Here is a 21,902-nt window from a genome sequence, read left to right as displayed (position 1 = left end):
CAGGCTCTGTGTTGTGCTCTTGCCATGAAGGCAGTAAAGGCAATCATCGTTATTTACGCGAGCTCAGTTAAGTTTTCACCACCCATTCTTTTTAACAGGCTATGGATATTTGTGTCTATGTTGTTGCGCATCCAATTAATCAGATATAAGGGCTCTTAATACCCCTTTCAGTTGTGGTCCGTGTCCTGGTAGGAACTACACTGAGTACTCTGTGGCAACTTGGCTTCTGTCCTCAGCCATCTTAGTGGGAATTTACATCCTACATACAGAGCTGATGATTTTCAGTAACAGTCTTGTAGAAATTTAGCTTGTCTGGTCACTGAAGTTAATATGCGCAGTCTGTGTATAAAGTGATATCTAGGCCATGATTTCATAATTTTCTAGATTTCCATAAATGCTTTTGAAAGCAAATAGATGCATACCATTTCTACTGGCAGTGGCAACCTGATCGCTGTACTTTGGCTAAGTGAAGAATTGTACCTGCCTTTAACATACAAATAACCTGTCTTTGCATCTGTGCAGGTAAAAAATGAGGTTACCGCTCGCTCCCGCATTGCAAGAACACTTGGTCTTAGTAAACCTGTGCGTGGGGCCTCACTTCCTTCCATGTACAAACCAACGGAGCCCTCACTTGGTCTGATGAGAGCAGATATTGGTGCAGCTTCTCTGTCTGTGTTTGGAGACCCATATGAATTGGATCCGTATGAAGGGTAAGATGTCATGAGTGTACAAGACTGTAATCCAAAGATAATTTTACAAGTCTTGAGTTGTTTGTACATATGCACGGATGTATTTGCATCTTCCTGAATATTTGAAACCTGGGATATTTTGAGACTTCAACAGTTGGAGTATTGGGTTATATTTTGGAAAAGAGCTTGTGACTTTGTGCAGAGAGTGTAAATCTCACATGTGAAAATAGCTTTGGATGCACAGTTTATGATAATGTAATGCTGTACTTGTTCTTTCTTCCCTCCTTGGCCAAGTTGCTGAGCTCTTAAAGAATCAGCCTTCTTAAAAGAGGTTTGCTGAAATGGTGAGCCTCATGAAAATCTTTCATAAGATCTTTAGATTCCGGCCTTTGGGTAATATCATAAGGAGTCAGGTGCTAATAATTCTTTGTTTATTCAAAGATAGCAGCGTTTTTGTTATACAGTGAACAGTAATTCCATGCAGAATTAGGTGGACCTGTGAAATTTTCGATGCTTCTTCTTTCCCTCTGTTCCTTTCTCCAGATGCTTTAAATTCTGGAGGAATCTTACTATACCATAGTTTGTGTCAGTCTTAAGCTCTGGATTTTGGAAGTAATCAAATTTCCTACTGAGCAAACCATTTTGACAGTCTTTTGGAAGGAAACTCCGCGTCTAATACTTAAAAAATGAAAACGTACATTTGCATCTTTCTTCTGTTATGTGTAGATATATTAGATATATAGCACAGATCTTTATGTATCATAATAAAACAAGTAATACTGTCTAGCCATATATGTTCTAATGGTGTTACCTAGTACATCCATTTGGCAGTAATTTGGGGGTTTGTGTATGTTTGATCTACCCACAGTAACGAAGAGGTTCCAGCAAATCCAGATTCACCACTGAGTGCCAAAAGGAGAGTTCTCTCCCAGTCAGCACTGAGGTCTCACCGTCCTGTAGCAAGACCTGTTTCTGTGGGACTTCCCAGGTAAAATTCCATCAAGCGTTTCTTTTGTCTTGTACTTTTTAACTGTGCAATGACCCTGGCAGCAAGTGGTCACTCTGATCCACTCTGATTACATTTTTCTTACCATGTGTATTTTGAAAATATGTACATGTGCACACATGGGTAAATAAATAACCACAGGATTTTACACAAGAATAACTGTTTATATGTTGAGGGCCCCACATGTATTTTTGTGTAATAGCACTTATGGCTCTTAACTTTTCCACTGAAATTTCAAATTGATATTTTCACCCTGTTCTGTCTCTTACTTTGAAGTTTAGGTGTAAAACAATCGCTCCCTTATTTAAGAGGGTCTGTGTATGAAGCGATATCTAGGCCATGGTTAGAAGTTCCATAAAGGAAATTAGTTGCATATCCAAAGGAGAGAACAGGAGAGAATGAGGGGTGTACTCACATCACCCATTTCCTGTGCTGTTTGTTGGAACTCAGAAAACTGGAAGAACCTGTTTGAACCTGCAATTTAACAGGTTCTATTAAATTGTTCCTCTCTGCTTTGCTGTCTGACTGCTGTTTTAGTTCCTGTACGTGCATGCACACATGTGCATGAGTCTCCCACTAGTAGCCCCAATGGGGTTTCAAGTCTGGGGCACAGAATACAGTGCAGAAGGGTAGGGCAAAAGGAGCAGGAGCATGACGAGAAGAAAAGGGATGAGGAAAACATCTGGAACAGATATCAGCTGAGTCACAGAAAGCTGCAAATCTGAGGGAGTTAAAGATTAGGAGATAAGGAAGCTCATCCTAAATGGTTAAATGTTATAAGAGGTTTACACGGCTGTCTTCTAATGCATCTGACTTAAGGCAAAGATTTGTTCCTTGGGATTAAGATTGTATATTTCTATGATAGCTTGAAGTACTTCTTTCCCATCTCTGTCCTGAAGAAAGCCTTTCATGAAGCTTTGCATGTCCTGTGAGATAGCTTAGGTAGCACATTGTTTAGAAGGTAAAAATGTTTAGCTGAAATCCAATTTTTCCAAAGGTTTGGTTTGCCTGAACTACAGCGAGTTTCTTTTTTGTTCTTGTTTTTCTTTTTTTTAATCTTTAATGAACAAACAGCAAAACCAGACATACAAGCAAACCACTATAAGCACTCAAACCTTTTAAGTCCTTAAAGACAGGCTAAAATAAACTAAAATGAATCCAATAAAAATGAGTAAAATCATGTTTCAAATCCAGAGGAGTTACATTTAAAACTATTTTCTTAAGACAGTGTAGTGCACAAAGAGTAGTTGTTATCCCATGTGTGGGAGCAGTGCTCGTTTTCAGTGCAGTTCTTTGCTATGCTCCTAACAACCCTACCAGTAGGCACCTATGTGTATTCTAACAACTGATGGTAGACACCGATTTAAGCTGCATAAGGTTTTTTTTTTACGTAGTAGTGTAAGTTGAGGAGTATGCTTCTGGTCCTGTTTTGGTGGGAAGAGAGACAGCTGGGATGGAAGTATCTCTGTGAAGTGCTGAACAGCAGCTTATGCTTCACAAATACATCTTAAATGCTCTAGAAGTTAAATCATGATACGTAACGTGTAAAAAGCATCATCCTTAAATAAGATTAGAAGTATTTGTTTACCAGAGGTCTGCGTTACGTTTACGTGCTTCCTATCTGGTGATATTCCTGTGGGGATACTCTTCTTTGTCATAGAGATGGGAGCTGAATTACTCTAGTGAAGCCAAAGCTATAAGTGAACTTCTCTGGCTGACCTCTGTTTATGCCCTTGATTCTGGTTTCTTTTTAATGTAATGTGTGTGTATAGAACAAGTGCTGTAAGAGTAAAGGAAATGTAACCCCTCTGAAACATGCAGAAGCAGTGTACCTGCCTTGAGTCCTGATCAAGAAGCAGAAGCTGCTCCTGTGCCTGATCTGTTGGGTAGTATCCTGTCTGGACAGAGCATCCTCATGATGAGTAGTTCTGATGTGGTTATCAACAGAGATGGTTCTCTGACAGCAAAGAAAGCAGGTAAGGGTTTGGTGCTTGATATTTTAATTAGCCTGTTTGTTTTATCCATGTCTGCCCTGACCTTGTTTCAAAGGTACATGCTCTGTAGTCTTATGCTTTGTAATAAAAAGTAGAGGATTGGGTAGAGTAGAGCAGTCTTAGTACCCTGATCTTCTGTCGTTTGTGATGCATTGCTGCCATGCCTGCCAGCTATCCTTCAGTTTGAAGAGCATGATGAGGGCATTGGCAAGAAGTTTATTTCCAGAAGTACAGAATACATGCTCTGCAGGTGTGTTTTTCATTGGCATACTGTTCTTTAGAAATACTATTCAGATTGAATCTGAGAGCATTATTCTTAAAATTACTACTATAATGTCCTCTGCTACAGTCATTTTTTATCAATCGACTATTACAGGATGATAAGCATAGATCTAGTGACATCTGCAGAGCAGAATCATTTATTTCCTAAATATTAGCTGTTACCTCAAGGATGCCATTGTCTGACATTAAACCTTGATCATCTGACCTAATCAGACTGCCTTCTTCCTATGTGATATGTCTACAAAGTAAAGTGGAACTTAGAATAATTAGCTCTGTATTTATTTTCATGTTGGGGAAAAATTGTGAAATTTGTCTTGAAAAACTTAATTGTTTGCTTGTATGCCATAGCTCCACTTCACAGGAAATCAGTAAAAGACACACGAATGGATGATGGTTCAGGACATAACCCCCAGCTGAGTATGGTGCACTCAGGGACCATGACAGGCAGCTCCATTGCTGGACCTTCAGTTTCTTCGGGGCTGAATACTCACGCTAGACCCACCTCATCAAGCTTATTTTCATTACCTTCACCAAGCAGGCCTGAGCCTGCAGCAAACCCTGCACAGACTACATCAGAAAAAGCGACTGTAAAATCGGAGTATTCAGTGACACCCAAGTCTGTTCAGACTCGCAGCGTACCTAGTCTGAACAGGCCTGGCTCCAAGTCAGATGAAATGCCCAGATTTAATGGAAACTCTAAAAACTTTGCACGGACTGATTCATCTTCAAAGCCCCTGTCCTGTAACTTGAATTCTGGTTCAAAAGCTGTAACTGTGAGGCAACCATTGAAACCACCTCCCAGAAGAATTGACATATTTGAGCTTCCCAGGATACCAAAGATTAAAAAGGAAACCAGCAGCAAGCAGGTGGACTCAGAACCCACAGGAAGCCAAAGCTGTGACATTCCCAGCTCCTGTATAACCCAGCTGACTGGCAAAGAGAGCACTAATCAGCTGGGAAAGGGTAGCAAGATGGAAAGTCAGAAGTCAAATGCCAGGGAAACTCAGCAACAAACACGTACAAGCGGCGTATCTTTTTCTACCAGTGCAGGCATGTATAGCAGTTCTTCACTACTGGGCACTTCAAGAAGCAAAGGCTCGAGTTCTTTTGAGAGTTTTAAAATTAATATTCCTGGGAACACAGGGCATTCCAGCAGACTGTCTAACCCAGGATTCTGTAACACCTTCCGCCCTGTGGATGACAAGGTGCAACAGAAAGAGAGTCCTTCAGCTCTTTTCTCAGTTAAGAAGAAACAAGTCAAAAGTGAAATATATGATCCCTTTGAGCCAACAGGGTCAGACTCAAGTTCAGCAAGCAGCAGTCCAGAAAGGCTTGGCTCGGGGATCCCATTAACGAATATTACCAGGACTATTTCCATTGAAAATCCAAAAGTTCAAACATTTCAAACTGTTCGTCGTTTCACCCCTTACACAGTAGAAAATATATTTGGATCTGGGGCTGAATCTGATGTACCATCTAGTAATACAGAGTCTCATGATGACGTGCCAGCAGAAAGTAGGATTGTAGAACAGATTTCTGATACAGAGGAACGAGACAATATGGATGAGGAAGACTTTCTAAGCAGTCCTTGCACTTCTTCGGTTGTTAAGCAAGTTTCTAACACAGAGCACTTAAAGGAGGAAGGTAGAGAGGGCCCCAGTGTGTTCTTCAATGCTGAAGAATTAATTAGACCTAATATTAATGTGAAACTGGAGCCAGATAGTTCATCAAAGAATGATGGGCAGCAGAAAGTCCCGAAGACAGAGCAAACAGAGCGGCGATCACGTTCCAGATCCTGTTCAAACTCCAGTTCCCGAAGCAGGAAGAAGGCTAAAAGGAAAAAGGCGCTGGCCAAAGAGCGGAAGAGATCCCGATCAGGGTCTAGGGGCAGAGCACACTCAAGGGACCGAAGCTCCAGATCTACCTCTTGGTCAGGTGGAGAAGACAGCAGTAAAATACACACATTGAAATCCAAGAGCAGGAGGTCTTCTACTGACCGGTCCAGCAGTCATGAACGATCTAAAAAAAAGAAAACAAAGGATAAAACTAAGGATAAAAAGGCAAAATCTTCTTGGTCTAAGGAGAAAAGGAAATCCAGGTCACGTTCAGGTAGTCCTGGAAGTACTTCTGAGTTTTATGAAAACAGGAAAAAGAAAAGGCGGTCTCGATCAAGGTCAAGACGGAGGGGTCGTTCCCGATCAAATAGTATAGAGAGGACAAAGAGGCGGAAACACAGGAGAGACAAAAGCTACGAGAGGTATGATAAAGATAGCAGCTTGAGGTCAAGAGACAGAAAGAGATCAAGATCCAGGTCTCGGGAGAAGAGAAAGTGGAGGTCTCGGTCTCGGTCTGCATCTCGATCGCAAGAGCACAAAAGCAGCAAATCAAAAGAGAAAAGGCCACGGTCGAGATCCCGTTCTAAAGAAAGAAAACGTAAATCAAAGGAAACCTCGCTTCCTTCTCCACCAGAAAAAGAGCAAAAGCCTCCAGCTGAAAATGTACCCAGCTGTCCAGAGCAATCCCATTCCTTCAAACAAGAGCCGAAGGACGAGCTGGTACTAGAGCAGCTTTCCATTTCCATCCAACCAAATGTCAAACTTGAAGAAATTCAGGCTGAGACCCCAGTTCAACAGAGAGAGGCCCAAGAAACTGCAAAGGCAGAAGCCACCTGTGAGGAGGTGGCAAGTGAAACTGCATTCCCTGTGCCAGAGATCACAAACGTTTGTGTTCCAGTTGGTAACGTGGCTTCTTTTGCTGAAACAGAATTAATGAATACGAGTGATCCAGGATTGCTTGGTAGCTGTAGTAATACAAACCTTGAGATTACAGTTAAAATAGAAAATACTGCGTTATGTCCACCTCTGATGGAACCACCTCCAAAGAAAGAGGTTATGATGCATGCTCAGACCGAGGCTGTACCAGTTCAAAGCTCCTCTCAAACAGCAGATTGTGTGAGAGAAGTTAAAGATGAGTGCCTTGTGTCCAATGAGAAGGCCAGTAATTTCAGTCAGCCTGAACTGGAGGTGGTATCTCAGGGTCCTGTGTTGAAATCTAAAGCACCTGTGAAGAGAGTTACCTGGAATCTTCAAGAGGAAGAAAGTGGTGTGTTGTCTGCTGGAAGAGCTCCAAGTAAGTCTCTTTGAGAAAGGAAACAGCAGTTGAAGCAGGCTGCGTAAGGCTTAGAGTGCGGGGGCCTGTCGTCTGAACTGGGATGATCCTATGGTTCTCAATCTTGAAAGCCTTGTATTTTATTCTTGTTAAAATCACAAAGTGAATCGTGTTAATGAATTGGAGAGGACATGCTGTCGCTTCCAGAGCTCATCTAGCCAGTGGCAGCTAGGTTGGCTTTGAAGCACATATTGCGACCTGATCTCTGAACTGACAGTCTGCATTCTATGCTTCTTATAGTTAACTGGAATGATTTTCCTTCAGAATTTAAGACTTTTCAAAACAGAGTAGTGTTGCACATCTCTAGCTCGCTCCTGTGAGCTGTGATAAGCCAAAGCTGCTAAGAACAGTCTGACTTAGCTGGACAAAGCTATGTGGTTCTCATGGAAACCCCCTGAAAAGCAATTGCACAAGTGGATGATAAGTCCTCTATTATCAGAAGCTTTAAATGTTAATGATTGCTAAACAAAGTCCTTTATGGACAGCCTTGTTGTTAGATCCTTCATTGGTTTTGGTAGGGTTTTGGGGTGTTTTTTCTTTGATGTACAATTGCTTTGAATCTTTGACCCAAGAGGTTTATTTTGTTCTCTCTTTGTTTCTCACTTTTTCTTTTCCCCTCCTCCTGGGGAACCTAGGGATGCCGTTTTACAAACTTCAGCGAGCAAAAGAAGGGGCCTGGAAAGCAGAGGACTTGAACCAAACGTTAAATCAGGTGCAGTTAAATGAGCCTCCTCCAACCAATTATATGATTCCTGAGCCTATGTTTCCTGACCTAGATTCCTCTCAGGTTGGTTCCTATTCTGACAGCCAAGTGTCATGGAAGGCATCCCACCTCATCTGTGCCCTCGTTGTGCAACACCCTCCACTCATGGCAGAGTTGGCCTTCCTCTGTGCATAGTGCATTTCATAAAGCCCATACTCCTCAGCAATCCTCTAATCGCTTTATCTTTTAGCTGGTTCTTACAGTTGAAGAAGCAAGTTTTCCTTTCATTCCGCACTATATGTGCAGGTTGTGTTTCCAGCACTTACTTGATCAATGTTTATCTTGTTTGAGAAGCTGTCAGCATCTCACTGATCATAATCAGGCTGTAGAATTGGCCTGCTGGCATTAGTCTGTGCCATCAGTCTTTGCCTCTACGCTCTCCATCAGTGACACGCTAAGGTGGGGCTCTTGCTAGTTCCTGGTGCAGAGGGGTGGACTATAGCTTTCCTGATTTAAACAAATAATTTCCTGCCCATTTCAGGGGATAAAAGGTACTCTGAAAATCCTCATCTGATGCTCCCTCTTGTGAGTACATGCATTAATGAAATTGTATCTGGTTCACAGGTGTACTGTCAAAATATACCTTTGACGCCACCTCTGCCCTCAAGCCTTCCCCCCTACGCACCTGTCAGCCAGCCCACGGTTCAGTTCATCATGCAGGGCAGTCTTCCTGCTCTGGGCTGCGTGGCAGGCCAGAGCCTGACTCCAGAGCCAGGCAGCCTGGCTACTGCATCTGAACCAGGAAATCAAGCTGCTTCTGTTGGAAATGAAGAAGAAAAAATCAAAGCACCGAAACCTGAAGTGGATAAAACAAAGAATGAGGAAGTGAGTGAATGCTATCAAGTAGCAAATGCGTAACTAGAACTGCATGTGCAACCTGCAGTCCTGTTAGTTGAAGCACTAGCCATTATATAGAAATTAGAAGCAGTACACTGATGAGCTGTTTATTTGAACTTCTTTCATAACTCTTATAAAACCTTGATTTTAAAGTATCTCATACATCCTCACAGTGCTGAAACTTTCTTGCGTGAATGTTTGAAAGTCCCTCTCAGAAAACCAGAACGTGCAGGCTCCTCCAAGCACCTGTTTGTTTGTTTGTTTTCCTTCTCTCCCTCAGTTTTGAAGTAAACATCAATATGGAGAGGTAGGACTGTATCCTGCTGCTCATCAGCACTAAAAGTGCAGAGATAGTAAAATACTCTGGAGGTTTTGCAAGTGCTATTCCTTTGCTGCTGGGTTTTGGATTTGCTGTACAGACCATCTGCTCTAAGCTCTCAGTGGATGTTAACATAAAACCAGTTACTTTGCCAGATGTTTTATTTTCTACTATAAACTGGTCAAGTGATGTGTCCAACTGAACCTCCATTTCTGAGAAGCAGTTTTCAGGAATTTGATTTTACAGAGTAGGTTTTGATGCTGTCTCTTATCCTTAGTTTGTAAGCAAGTCTAATTTTGTAGGGATACCTGAGGTTTCTCTGTGTGGCTGTGACTTGCTGCTTTTAGATTCTGTCAGTATTTTGATGGATAGATGTTTACTTGAGAGCTGCTGAAAGGGAAGAAGGAGATGAAGATTAGTAAGTGGATGTTGTGTTCACTTGTTAAAAACACATTTTCTAAGACAGAATAGTGTTACACAAAACAAGGATTCCTCATAGCATGAAGTGTGCTTTGTTCCAAGATTGTGATTTACAGTACAGCAGATCCTTTGAGACTGATTGTTACGTGGTTTTTTGAAAGCTGAAATGGGTATTTTCATTGTTCATGCACTTCTGAGAAAAGCAGATTCAGAAAGTGTTTGCATGCTAACACACGGTAACAAACTTTTCTTTGCTGTGCAGTACATGAAGAAGCTTCACATGCAGGAAAGGGCTGTAGAAGAAGTGAAACTTGCTATCAAACCCTTTTACCAGAAGAGGGAGATCACAAAGGAGGAGTACAAGAACATTCTTCGAAAAGCCGTGCAGAAGGTAAGGTGACAGCAAAGAGGAGGAGCTGTGCAGATAATGAAACAGGTGGCAGGAGTATCGATTCCGCTTGCGAGCTTCGCTGGTCGTGCTTACTTAATGTGTGTGATTAAAACAGCAGATCTTTGGACTCTGACGTGTTCTCCACGGTCATCTGGTAACACATGAGTTGCTTGAAGCAAGACTGAACAGTGCCATTGGGACTGTTCCTTTTATAAGTTGTTTTCAGCGGCGTGGATCAGGTAGCTTAAGCTGCCTCGGCTGAAATGTTACATGGCACATGTCTTGAGTGGAAAAGGTTAAATCTCCTTCATTAAGAACTTCATCCAAATTTGCCGAGCTGCTTCTCCTAAAGTTAAGAAACAGTTTGTTGATTCCTTGGGCAGCTGTGATGTCCCTGAACTTTAGAAGAGGGCCTTGCTGTTTGGCTGACGTTGACTTTTGCCTCAAAACTTAGTGCTGACCAGACTGTGGCTGGAAAAAAAAGTACCTTATCACTAGAAAAGTGCGTGTTGTCTTGTGAAGGCAATTAATGGTGAGGTAGTTAAATGATACCCTGGAGAACTGTTTTCTCTCCCTGCCCTGCCTGCCTGATACTGCTGGAAAACTGTCATAAATCAAAATTCCTGAGATAATGACTGCAGTTCTGCGTCTCCTGCGTGACCTGTATGAAACACAGGTCCAGTTTGCAGAAGAACTGAGCAGAACCAGTTGCTGACAATTTCACTGTATGCTTCTCTGAACAATGATTAAGCTTTTGGTTCTTCAGGAGAAAGGAAACAGAACAGGTCCTCAAAACTGACACGTTCTTTCAGTCTGAGTATTGTTCCCTCTAAATTAGGAAGAAAAAATAAAGGAGATTAACACTTATTTACTTTGTATTGTGTGGAATTTGCTGGACAAGGGCAGTGCAGTTTGGTATGTTAAATAGAAACCACAGGAAAGCCCTGCATTAAAAATGACTAGTTCTGCCTGTGAAGATAGTTCTGCATTCAGTTAGTGCTCAGTAGGTAAGTCCTGGGGAAACTTCTGGGGTGCTTAAAGTAAAACATTGCTAGTGAGCACTGCTCCACCTATTGCAGTGGCAGAGGTGTGAAACAACAGCGTTCAGCTCTTGGGGCTAAATATTAGTTGTGCAGAAGAGGCAAGCTATGGTTACAGGGCAGCTCTGATTTTGAGAATATCTTACCTAGTCTTTGACCAAGCATAACGACTGTGCTGGTGCTCTAATACAGTTCTTGTGGGTGCAGTGATACGTGTCTCTGTGGAAGTCATTAGCCTAGGCTGTTGTGCCAGGTTGTTCTGACACTTGGTGAATCTGCTCAGTAAGTTTCATTGTAATGGAGCAGAGGCTGAGCTCTTTAAGACAGACCATGAATAGCAGCAGTTATCATGGATAGGAGTTTGATATGACGTGCTCGAGTGCATTTAGACCATGTTGCACCTTTTACAAATAACTATAGAGTGTAGACGTACCCTGATGTTTGCTGAGAACTTTATTATCCTTGTTGAGTTGTCTGCTTTGCATACCCTGTTATGAGGCTCTCTAGAGCCTTTGCGGGAGCTGGTTCTTCTGGAAAGCGTAGGGTTTCCTGATCACTTGTTGTCTTCCTGGACTGCTGTGATACCTCTCACTGACTGAATGCCTCTTCTAATCCCTTGTAGATCTGCCACAGCAAAAGTGGAGAGATCAACCCTGTGAAGGTAGCTAACCTGGTGAAGGCATATGTGGAAAAATACAAACATATGAGGAAGCATAAGAAGTCCGATGTTGAAGATGCTCGTGAAATGGAAAACTGAGAGCAAGCTTGCCGCCAATGTGACTTGACTTGAACTTCTTTTGGCTGAGAACATTGTTCCAGAAGGAAAACCAGATCTGCAGTAACATCTCATCAAAAACCAATTGCAGAGAAGCAAGATTATAATAAGATTTATCTGCTGAACCTGCTTTTGAATTGTTTCCATATGGGAATGAGCTCGGAGTTTTGTTTTTTTGATTACCTATAGGTGTAGAACTCAATAACAATCAAATGCCTCAGACCAGCAGAGTAATTCCAGGAGAAACAAAGAAGAGATTTGTGTTTAGGACTCCCGGATTGCTACAGTTTTCAGGGTTACTTTGATCACATTTTTTGGGCTGTGCACCTGTCTTGCTAAAAGTTTGAAACTGGACACCACTTTTCATATACAGTATATTGAGAGTTATATACTGTTTCCCTTGTGTTTATTTATCGAAATATGGATTGTCTTTAGGAATTTCTGATTTAATACTTGAAATGTGGTATTTTTAGCCTGCTCGATGGTGAGCGAAGCTTTACTCGCTCTGTCGTCTGGGGATTGCAGAAATGAGCTAACCTTTATAAATTGACTTCAGAAACACTGCTTGAGATGTGGTGTTTATTTTCATTCTGTTGGAAGTATCTCGTTAGTGAAAAGTTTAATTTTAGGGAGGGAGATTATGTTGCACTTCTGTAAATAATGCACTGATGGCTGGTTTTGTGTCTGCCTTTCAGGAAAAAAATGAAACAACAAGCAAACGTTGTGAATTTTCGGTAACAAGCTTGAGGAACAAGATTGAACTGATGTACAAAGCAGAAATGTGACAGAATTTATAAAGTTATTTTGAATGGTTTTAGTCCTATAGCAGGTGTCATTTGTTTGCCTCTTTCTCTGGCCATTCTGTATAAACATGCACACGTAAGGAATGCTCCGTTTCTAGAGGATTGGAGTTGGATAAGTGATTGTTCCTCCTAGGAAGGAGGAGGACTGCTTCTCGAGAAGCAGGGAGTCTTGCATGCGTAATGACTTCATCTTGCTTTCTTTAAAAACACCCCTTGTTCACCTGTACTGCAGAGCAACCAATGTTCTAAGTGATCGTTTGAAATACTTAGAAATATATTCAGCACCTTTGATTAAAAACACCTTTCTGCTTTTACCTGTGTTAGGAAGAGGGAGGGCATTTAACAAGGAAGCTGAAGAGAAGAATCACCTGTTTCTTTCAATGGGAACTGAATATATCTGGTCTGTTGGAACAGTTAGCAGTAAATCTGAGTGCACATGGAAACTACCTTCTTTGAGGGTAGTCCTGCTGCTCACCTTACAGAGAAAACAGTTAGGCTCTCTGGGATGATTCTTTTACCAAACAATTTTTCATCCTGCATTTTTCCTGATGAGCATGGGATTAGCCCACGGAAAAATAGCAAAACCCCTCATCTGTTGCTGATATACCTGACTTTTCAGTGAGCTCTCATCTTCTGACCTCTGTCACGAGGTTTCTATCTGCATACTTGCATACTATGATTTTGACTGCGGCTGGGTTTGGGCCTTTTGTTCTTTCCCCCCAGTCAGGCCTAGCAAAACACCTCACTGCCACGATTCATCATCCTAGAGATGCGCTGTTGACAAGCCCAGAGCCTTTTGGAGTTGGTTTTCCCTGCTCTGTTCTTCGGATGAAAGTATAAATGGAATGTGGTCAAAGAATGGGTAAGTTCTGGGTTCCTTTGAAAGTTTTGGAATGAATCCTCTTCTTAGGCATAGTATTCTCCTTAGTGCCGCCAGAGAATACCTGGAAGAGAAGTCTTAGTTCTAAAGCTAAACTTTTTGCTGCAATATATACCTAACTGGTAGGTATGGGATTGTAAATAGAAATGCTGCTTATAGAATTCTTGACAAAATAAAGCTCAGAAACCTTTGTGGCATTGTTGATACAAGAGGAGAGCATGATCTATGTTGTGAATATACTTAAGCTGAAAATGAAACACCTTTGGGTTGTTGTAGGAATGATTCAGAAGTAACCCACGTACATGAGGAAGGGTAGCTAGTTTGAAAAATAAGTTTGATTTAATAATGGAAGCAACTATGCTGTTGACCAGAAAGACCATAACAGTCTGGTTTCTCCTCACACTGACTTTCTGCATTAAACGTTTGGTTGACCCTAGCCTTGAATTAGCAGTAAAGATTGCAGCCTGGCACAAAGATATATCAGAAGTGTATATACTGTTAGTGCTGTTATATTTTAATTCCATCTGCACCTGCGTTGCCTAGAGGAGCACTGAAGCTGAAAAACTCATGCTGCAAATGCTTATCCCTTCAGTTACATGAGGAAGAACACAGATTCTTTCATTCTATTTACTGTTAGAGATAAATTCATGAAATTGTGTCTCCCAGGGACTGGCTTATGCTGAGAAACACACCTAAAAATGCCTTTTCCAATATGTTATACAAACTGTTTTTCTAGTATAGTGGGTGTTCTGTTGGCATTCTTTTTGTTTTCTGGTTGACTTTCTTGGATTGGGTGCTTCCACCTACTTAGTGGAAGAAGTTCTGTTAATTGAATGCATGCCACAGTTGGGTAGTAATGCAACCTGTTATTGTCCTTTCTCTGCTTGTTAACTGTAGTAACACCAATGGAGGTTGACTTGAGTCCTGCTCCCACATGATCTTCATCACACAGATGCCCTCTAGAGTGGCTTTGGAAGAGGAGATTTTTATAGGAATAAGCTCTCTGGGTTTTTGTGTAGTAGTGTTGAAACAATTAAGGTGCTATGCAGTTCTGCTGTATTTCTGTCTGATAAGCATAGGAAAAGAGAACGCAAATAGCAGAGGCCCTGAGAAGGGGTCAGCTCCCAAGTCCTCCAAATTCCAGGCAGTTGGAAAAGGAGACTGGGATCCCTTTCTCTTGCTACTTGAGCATGGTGAACGAGGGCTTGGTTTCCGGCCAGGGGTGCTGGGGATGGATGGAGAAAGAGAGGGTGGGGTTCCCAGGCAGAGCAGGGGGAGGCGGGGAGCCAGGCAAGAGGAGGAAATGAAAGGGGGAGGCTGAGCAAACGGAGGATCCAGCCGGTGCCACACTACAGGGCCATGGCCCAGCCCAGAGCCTGTGAGTAGCTGCCCAGGGCTCTGTGCTGCTCACAGGGCCTGGGTCAGGTGGTGGTGGGGATGCTTGGGCTTATCTTTCTGGAGGAAAGGGAAGAGAGGTTTTTGGAAGCGGGTCAGAGCTTGCTTTCCAGGCAGGCTGGTTGCATGCTCCGGGTTTAGCTGGTGGTGATGAAAGCTGGCGAGTCATTCCTGAGCAGGGCATCTTGCACAAAGGAGTTCTGTGCTTGATATCATCTAGCAAGGAAGTGAAACAAGGGAAAGGAGAATGAGTTCAATCGCGTTTTGTTCTGGTGTTGTGTCATTCTCATCCCCTTACCCTAACTCTCTTCCCATGTGCAAATCCTTTTACTCTAAGTAGCCCCTTCTGGGGCTGCCTGTCGCCCATCTGCAGCTCCCTTTGTCTGTTCTCTATTCTCTGCAAAACCCTCGCTGTCCCTGCGTCATTCCCCAGCATCAGGGTGGCAGCAGCAGCAATTAGGGGAATTGCAGCACCCATCTGGAGGGTGAGGATGTGAGAGAGGAAGTGTCTGCACTCACCAGCCCTGGCCTCAGCACATCGCCCAGCTTGCAGGCTGGATCTGGGGCTGAGCAGCAGCACGAGGGCGAGTTATTTGGAGGGCAGCAATCCTCCACGTGGCAGCTCCATCCCGCTGGCCCACAGCTGCGGTTAGGAGAGATGAATCTGCTGCTGAAGTTCTCATAGTGAGAGCAAAGCTGTTAGTGTGGCTCTTGGGTTTCTGGTCAAAGTCTGGTGGGCACCATTTCTTCTACCACTGTGTGTTTTCAGGCCCAGACAAGATCCCCTTGCTGCGGTCGTGCTGTGCAGACGGCTCTTGTGTTTTACTTCTGCTTTTCTGTCTGAAAGTTTTGCCAGGCTCGAGCTCTCAAGGGACCGGGTGATCTGCAGCCATAGGAGTGAAAGTCTCTCTTCCAACCAGTCCTTACTCACCCTTCCTGTCCCACATGCCAGGTCAGGAGCAGGACTGTTTGCGGGAGGTGACGCTCTCCACCCAAAGGCTGCGGGTGCTGCCTCCAGCAGTCCTCAGTAACCCCGCTCTGGAAAGCCTTGACCTCGACAGGAACAAACTCAGGAGCATCACCGGCATCTCTAAACTTGGCAACCTGAAGAAGCTCATCATATCCAAGAACGAGATTGTGGACTTTCCCACTGAAATCCAGAGCCTGATCTATTTAGAGAAGCTTGAACTGAATCAGAATCAAATCCGGGTCATCCCAGAGGGCATCTTCTGCCATCTCCCCAGGCTTAAACACTTGCGGCTGAACAACAACCGTCTTGGTGCTCTTCCCAGGGACCTGGCAGCTTGTCGAGGCAGCCTCCAGTACCTCAACATCTCCAACAACCTGTTCCGAACCTTCCCCCAGCCCGTCCTGCAGCTGGCGAACCTACAGGAGCTCCACGTGCAGAACAATGCCCTTCGCCAGCTCCCCAGGGAGCTCTTCCAGGGACAGTCCCTGAAAATGTTCAAGGCCAACGGGAACCCGCTCAGGGAGCCCCCCACTGAGGTCTGTGCTGGTGGCATCCAGCAGATCCTGAATTATTTCAACCAGCTTCAACACGGTTCGGGACAGGAGGACAAGAGGATCAAGACCATGTTCCTGGGCGCCTCGCTGGCTGGGAAATCTACCATCTGCAAAAGCCTGAAGCAGAGGCAAGCCAAACTGGTGCCCAAGGAAGAACGAACAGTTGGGATAGAGATCAGTGAGTTTCGGATTGAAGACTTCACCTTTCTCTTCTGGGACTTTGCTGGCCAGCTGGAGTATTACATGACGCACCACGTGTTCATCACGCCACAGGCACTCGTCATCCTTGTCATCAACCTCCACATGTAAGGGCTGAATTCAGGGGGGAATGGGAGAAGGAAAATGTATCTGAAGTGGGTGACCTTTCCCCTTCTGTTTCCACTGTTGATGCCATTTCCATTGCACCTAGATAAGTGCTCTTTATTCAAAGCTCTCACTAGCTCTGCATCTCCTCCTTTTTGTAGCTCACGCATTTTATTAAGCCACCACAGGGTGTGTGGTTAGGCCTGCACTTATGGAAAAGCATTAGATGTGAACCTGGGATTTTCTTTCTCTTCCTCTCCAGGTACCAAACTAACGATGATGCTTTCAAGGACCTTGTTGGTTTCTGGATCAACAACCTGTTCATGCGAGTCCCAAACTCTGTGGTGCTTCCTGTGGGAACCCACGTGGACTGCTGTCAGAAGCAAGAGGTGGAGGAGAAGAGGTCCAACATCATGGCCAAGATCACGGCCATGCTGGCGGAGAGGAAGAGCAACCTCACTCACTTCATCAACAATCTGGAGGACAGTGAGGATCCTGAGGTTTATGTGGACCAGTGGGAGAGGCTGAAGGAGATGGAGAGTTGCACGTTAACCGTAGGGCTGAGTTTATTGTGGATTTACTGCGGCTGAAAGGGGAACTAGGCAAGCTTGCAGGATTTGGGCTTGCTCACATGGGCAGGTTTAGTAGGGTAGCTGATGAGGAGGTGGTACCCCATGGCCTGCCTTCACCTCGCACGGTGATGGTTGATGGTGATGGTTACTCACTGCTGACAAATCAGGCACCTAGTTACTGCAGCAGCTCCATGGGGTTGGGATGGCGATGGCAACACTGCGTACTGCTGTAACTACTGGCTGTGACCTGCTGGCTCCTTCCCACTGCTCTCTGATGGATATCTCTGCTAATGGCTTGTAGGAAGGGCCTGGGGAAAAGTGTGAGGCAACTGCATGTCGCATGAAGATGTATCCACTTTGTTTTTTTTCAGCCTAGTCCCTCGCTCCTTCAATAGGGGGGAAATAGTAGAAAGAAATTTATTTTTCAAATGCCATGGTGCAGGTGGATGGTTTTCTGGTGACCACTGCAATACAGAGGCAGAGCTATAATCGTAGCATCACAGAATGGACTGGATAGTAGAAGACCTTAAAGACCACTCTGTTCCGACCCCCTGCCATGGGCAGGGATGTGTCTGAAGCCATACTCTTACTGAAGCTGAGCCAGGCAATTGCTCTGCATGCTGTCTATATACTGTAGCAACCATCCCAAGGATACCCAGCATCACTGGGCAAACAGATAGCTGCTTGGCATTCCTCAGCTTAATGCCTACTGGCATGCACCTTGCTCCGCCTCCTTGGTGGCCTCTGAAGCATGAGATCCCCCTTTTACCTCAGTGGCCACCACCACAGTGGTCTCTGCTGGCTTTGCTTTTGGCAGACGTGCTTTCTCTCCTTCAGATCTTAGACCTGGTTGCTGTCAACTGCACAGATCACCGCGATATCAGAAAGCTCGAAGCCACAATTCTGGAACACGTGAAGAATGAGGAGCTATTCCCTGAGGTTGTCCGCGTGCTGCCGCCCGTCTACCGGGAGGTGGAAGCTGCCATTGTGGGTATCACCCAGAGTGAGGAGATGGCAGACCACGGTGAGCGCTTCCTCATCCCTCACCTTACTGCTTTTCTGGGAGGGACAGGCCCTCTGAGGTCCTTTTTTGTGTGGTGGTGGGCACTGCTGCTGAAGGTCTTGCAGGAGAAGTCATTGCCATTGCCTGGCTCCGTCTGACGTAGAATGGTTTGGGTTGGGAGGGACTTCAAAGATCACCTATTTCCAAGCCCCTGCCATAGGCAGGGATGCTTCCAACAGGCCAGATCAACCTGGCTGTGAACACTTCCAGGGATGGGACATCTGCAGCTTCTATGGTCAGCCTGCTGCTCCAGTGCCCTAAATCCTCAAAGAAGGAAAGAATTCCTATTATCTAATGTATTGCCAGCATCTCTGACCCCAAGGCCTATGGAAAAGCAAGGAAAAAGGGCAAGTTCTTCACATGAAGGCTCTGCCAGCATCTGTCAACCTGTGGATGGAGGAGCTTTCAGCTGGCAGCATAGTCTGTAATGTTCTTTCTCCCCTTTGCGCTGTATAAACACTTTAAATTCATGGTATCCCGCAGGAAGGAGACAGGCAGCTTTAATGTTTCTATTTGGCTTCCAAACCTATGTCTTGCAAGTTTTATTTAATGCATATCTTTGAACTCAACTGCTAGCTAGGGACGGTGTGACATCGGGCCCTGCTGATGCTTGTTGGCCCTGTAAAGCAGCCTTTGACTGCTGGCTTGGCAGCTGCACTCCACAAAGGGCATGCTGAGTGCCTACATCTCCCCCCAGGCATGATGGACCTCCAGTACCTGCTCAGCAAACTCTCCCAGCGACAGCACCTGGCCAACCTGGACAGAGAGCTTCTCCAGGACATCCTGCGCTACCTCCACCGCATTGGCCTTCTCGTGTGGTACGAAGAAATCAAGCACCTGGAAAGCACTGTCTTTCTGCAGCCCACCTTCCTAATAACTACGTTCAAGGTGAGCGTGGGGAATAGGACTCTGCAGGGCCCAAGCTTTGCCATGCTCCTCTCATTGCAGCCTCTCGTTTCCCTCTCTTCCTGCCCAGCTCCTCGTGAGGGACCGCCTGGTCCAGCAGCTGGAGAGCATCTCTGTGGACATGCTGATAGCGGAACGTGCCACCATCAGGGACAGGTTCAACTGGGTGTGGGCCTTCAAGTCAAAGGCAATGCTGTGCCATCAGGCAGTGCGTGCTTTGGTGAAGTACCAGCTTTGTTCGGAAGGGATGCAGAACATCTTTGAGGAGATCATGGGGGACAAGACCCACAGGGGGAAAGGGAAGCTTTTCAGCCTTCTGGAGCACTTTGAGCTCTGCCTGGAGGTGAGGCAAGCCAAAGCACTCAATCCTCAGGCCAGTGAGTTTGTGCCCGGGAAGACATGGGAGAGAACACAGGACCAAGGCGAGTCCTGGTACTTGTTCCCAACCTACCTAAACCAGACTGAAGAGGTCGCTGAGGTGTGGGGAGGAGATCACTGCGAGGACCTCCACATCCGTACCTACTTCTCACCTGAGATACCCGAGGGCTTCTTCCACAGGTGAGCAGTGTTGTCCAGCCCCCTGACGAGGCAGTTGGCAGGCCACTCACTGGCGTTGGTTGTGTGCAGAGCAGGTGTGGCCATTAGCAAGCCCTCAGCTGTTGAGAATGTAACAGCTGAGGCATGAAGCCAGGACTCAGAAGACCAGGGTACAGTCTTAGCCCTGCTCTGGACCTGTGGAGCCCTGGATGGATCACTGTGATGTCCCTTGTCCAGATGCAAGCAAGGATAATGCTTCTTCTGATTCACCTGCCATCTGGGGTGGGTTTTGGCAGCCAATAGAGCTAGTTTGTGCTTATCCAGGCATTACGGAATCACAGAATGGATTCGGTAGGAGGGGACCTTAAAGCCCACCCAGTTCCAACCCCTTGTCGGGGCAGTACTGCCACCCACCAGATCAGGTTGCCCAGGGCCCCAGTCAACCTGGCCTTGAATGCCTACAGGTCTCACAGTCCCACTACAGAAGAGCGTGAAGGAAGGCCTGCTTTCCTCTGGGGCTAGACCACTTACCACTGGGACTCTTCCAGTTTCTGGAAGGCCCCCTGTCATTGTAGGGTTCTTGACTTGTATCTAGGGTTTTATCAGAGAACCAAACCTGGAAGCAGCTCTTGCCTTAACAGGCTGCTCCTGCTGCTTGAGCCGTGATCCTCATTCAGCTTCTAAGCTCTATTTTGACTGAAACTGGTTTCGTGTTTTTCAGGTCGCCCCATTGCCACATTTTCTTCCACTGTGGGATGTAAGTGGGGTGGAGGGTGGTGAAAGACACAGGCAATCTCTTTGCAGGTTCCTTGTGAAAGCTTGCTCCTTCTACTCCACGCATTGGGTGGCCAAGTCGACCTGCCTGCTCGTATGCAATGGCAAACCTCTGCTGATTAAAGAGAACAACCAGCGGGCGTACAGCTACCTGGAGCTGAGGTGCAGGAAGCCAGCAAGAGCAACAGGTGAGGAGCACCAAGGAATAGGCAAAGGGCCGTCTGAGGGAAGAAACTCTCTCGATGCCTCTCTAAGTTGCCCTTGAAGGCTGCCATGCTTTGGTTAAGATGACAAAGTGTGCTGATAAGCCTGATCTGGTGGTAGTTGGCCACAGCGGGGCTGGAAGCAAGTTGTGTGCCTCCCGGGCCCCTGTATTGCTGCTGTGGGTAACCGTGCCTCTCTCCTTTTGTCTGGAAGCATTCCAGTTCGCTTGGGACTTCCTCATGGCGGTTGTGTTTATCATCCAGAAGCTCTCCGATGAGTGGCCAGGGCTGCACATGTGTGTGAAGACCCCTTGCCGCACGGCCGGCTGTCCCGCAGAGCTCATCTGGCCAGACATGGATGGCAAAGCCCCCATGTACGTATGTGCTCACTCAACACAGAGGGCAGGAGCCTGATGGGTGCAGTTGCAATGCCGACTGGGGCTTTTTCCTTCACAGGACAAAGGAAGATGTTAAAACTTGTGGAACCTGTGGGCATCGGTTTGCTGCAGAGCTGCTCTTACCCAAAGGTGAGGCTGGTGGTGGCGGAGCAGAGCTCTGGATGGAGGGAGACACGTGATGGTGGTGTCCTGTCTCGGGCTACATGGGAAGGCAGAGCCCCAGAAGTGGGGAATTAAATGGGCTGCAGAGAGATGAAGGGGCATATGTAGCATCTCTAAGTAGTGAGGAGTTTGTGTCCAGTGGGAAATGTCGGCTCCCCTTCTGGAAACAGGTACTCCAAGCAGTTCCTCTCCATGGGGCCAAATTGGGTAACATTGGCTGTCCTGCTTATTCTTAGGGGAAAACAACTCAACTGCTGGGTATATTGGAGCTGAGTTGCTTAAGAGCTGAGGGTCCCTTTCTTTATCCACACAGTGCCCGGGCAGCCGGAAGCATCCCCAACGCAGCCCCCTGTCCACTACTATGTGACCAGCTACGGCACCACCACCTTTGGGCCCAGCAGCATCCACGTCACCCGGCAGGTAGGCCGTCCCCTCCCCTTGCCTCTGCCCCCACCCCCACGCCCCCCCTCCTCGGGCAGCCCCACGCTGCAGCCCATCACCTGGCTGCCCTCTGTCATGTAAGTGCTTTGTGTTTTCAGAACATCACCAGTGAGTGACTGCAGGCCAGTGGGGAGGGATGCTCCCATGGAAGACAAAAGAAGTGTTTTAAGCTGAATTTCAAGCTCTCCTCAGCACGTTGAGCTTACAAGTATTGCTTGCATCCTTACTACAGGGCAATAAATGCATAAATAACTGTG

General features: G+C 45.7%; 2 protein-coding genes across 6 annotated transcripts in view; both read left to right on the top strand.

Annotated features, from left to right (window-relative positions):
• Positions 1–12,507, top strand: part of PHRF1 (PHD and ring finger domains 1) — a 25,662-nt gene extending 13,155 nt beyond the window's left edge. For 3 of the 4 annotated variants that reach the window (XM_046942299.1, XM_040701692.2, XM_040701693.2), the window contains exons 11-18: positions 523–710; positions 1,558–1,677; positions 3,517–3,671; positions 4,320–7,100; positions 7,775–7,926; positions 8,467–8,727; positions 9,741–9,869; positions 11,532–12,507. In XM_046942299.1, the coding sequence (XP_046798255.1) occupies positions 523–710; positions 1,558–1,677; positions 3,517–3,671; positions 4,320–7,100; positions 7,775–7,926; positions 8,467–8,727; positions 9,741–9,869; positions 11,532–11,666 (3,921 nt within the window). In that variant the 3' untranslated portion in view covers positions 11,667–12,507. The remainder of the gene's footprint in view (positions 1–522; positions 711–1,557; positions 1,678–3,516; positions 3,672–4,319; positions 7,101–7,774; positions 7,927–8,466; positions 8,728–9,740; positions 9,870–11,531) is intronic. The other variant, XM_015286717.4, reaches the window with a different exon arrangement.
• LOC425462 (malignant fibrous histiocytoma-amplified sequence 1 homolog) lies at positions 11,873–21,902 on the top strand. Of its 2 annotated transcripts, none has more exons than XM_423220.8 (11): positions 11,873–13,349; positions 15,715–16,591; positions 16,852–17,143; positions 17,999–18,185; positions 18,922–19,112; positions 19,201–19,688; positions 20,472–20,629; positions 20,859–21,018; positions 21,101–21,171; positions 21,518–21,624; positions 21,744–21,902. In XM_423220.8, exons 1-11 carry the CDS (start codon positions 13,328–13,330, stop codon positions 21,759–21,761), a joined length of 2,571 nt encoding a protein of 856 aa, XP_423220.5. In that variant the 5' UTR covers positions 11,873–13,327; the 3' UTR covers positions 21,762–21,902. The 2 variants fall into 2 exon arrangements, with proteins under 2 accessions (XP_423220.5, XP_015142206.3); XM_015286720.4 differs by lacking the exon at positions 11,873–13,349 and adding an exon at positions 14,664–14,745.

This window comes from Gallus gallus, chromosome 5 (genome assembly GCF_016699485.2).
Source record: "Gallus gallus isolate bGalGal1 chromosome 5, bGalGal1.mat.broiler.GRCg7b, whole genome shotgun sequence".
In the NCBI taxonomy this organism is placed as follows: domain Eukaryota; kingdom Metazoa; phylum Chordata; class Aves; order Galliformes; family Phasianidae; genus Gallus; species Gallus gallus.
Note: the sequence above shows the minus strand (reverse complement) of the source record. Positions and strands in the feature narration are given on the sequence as shown.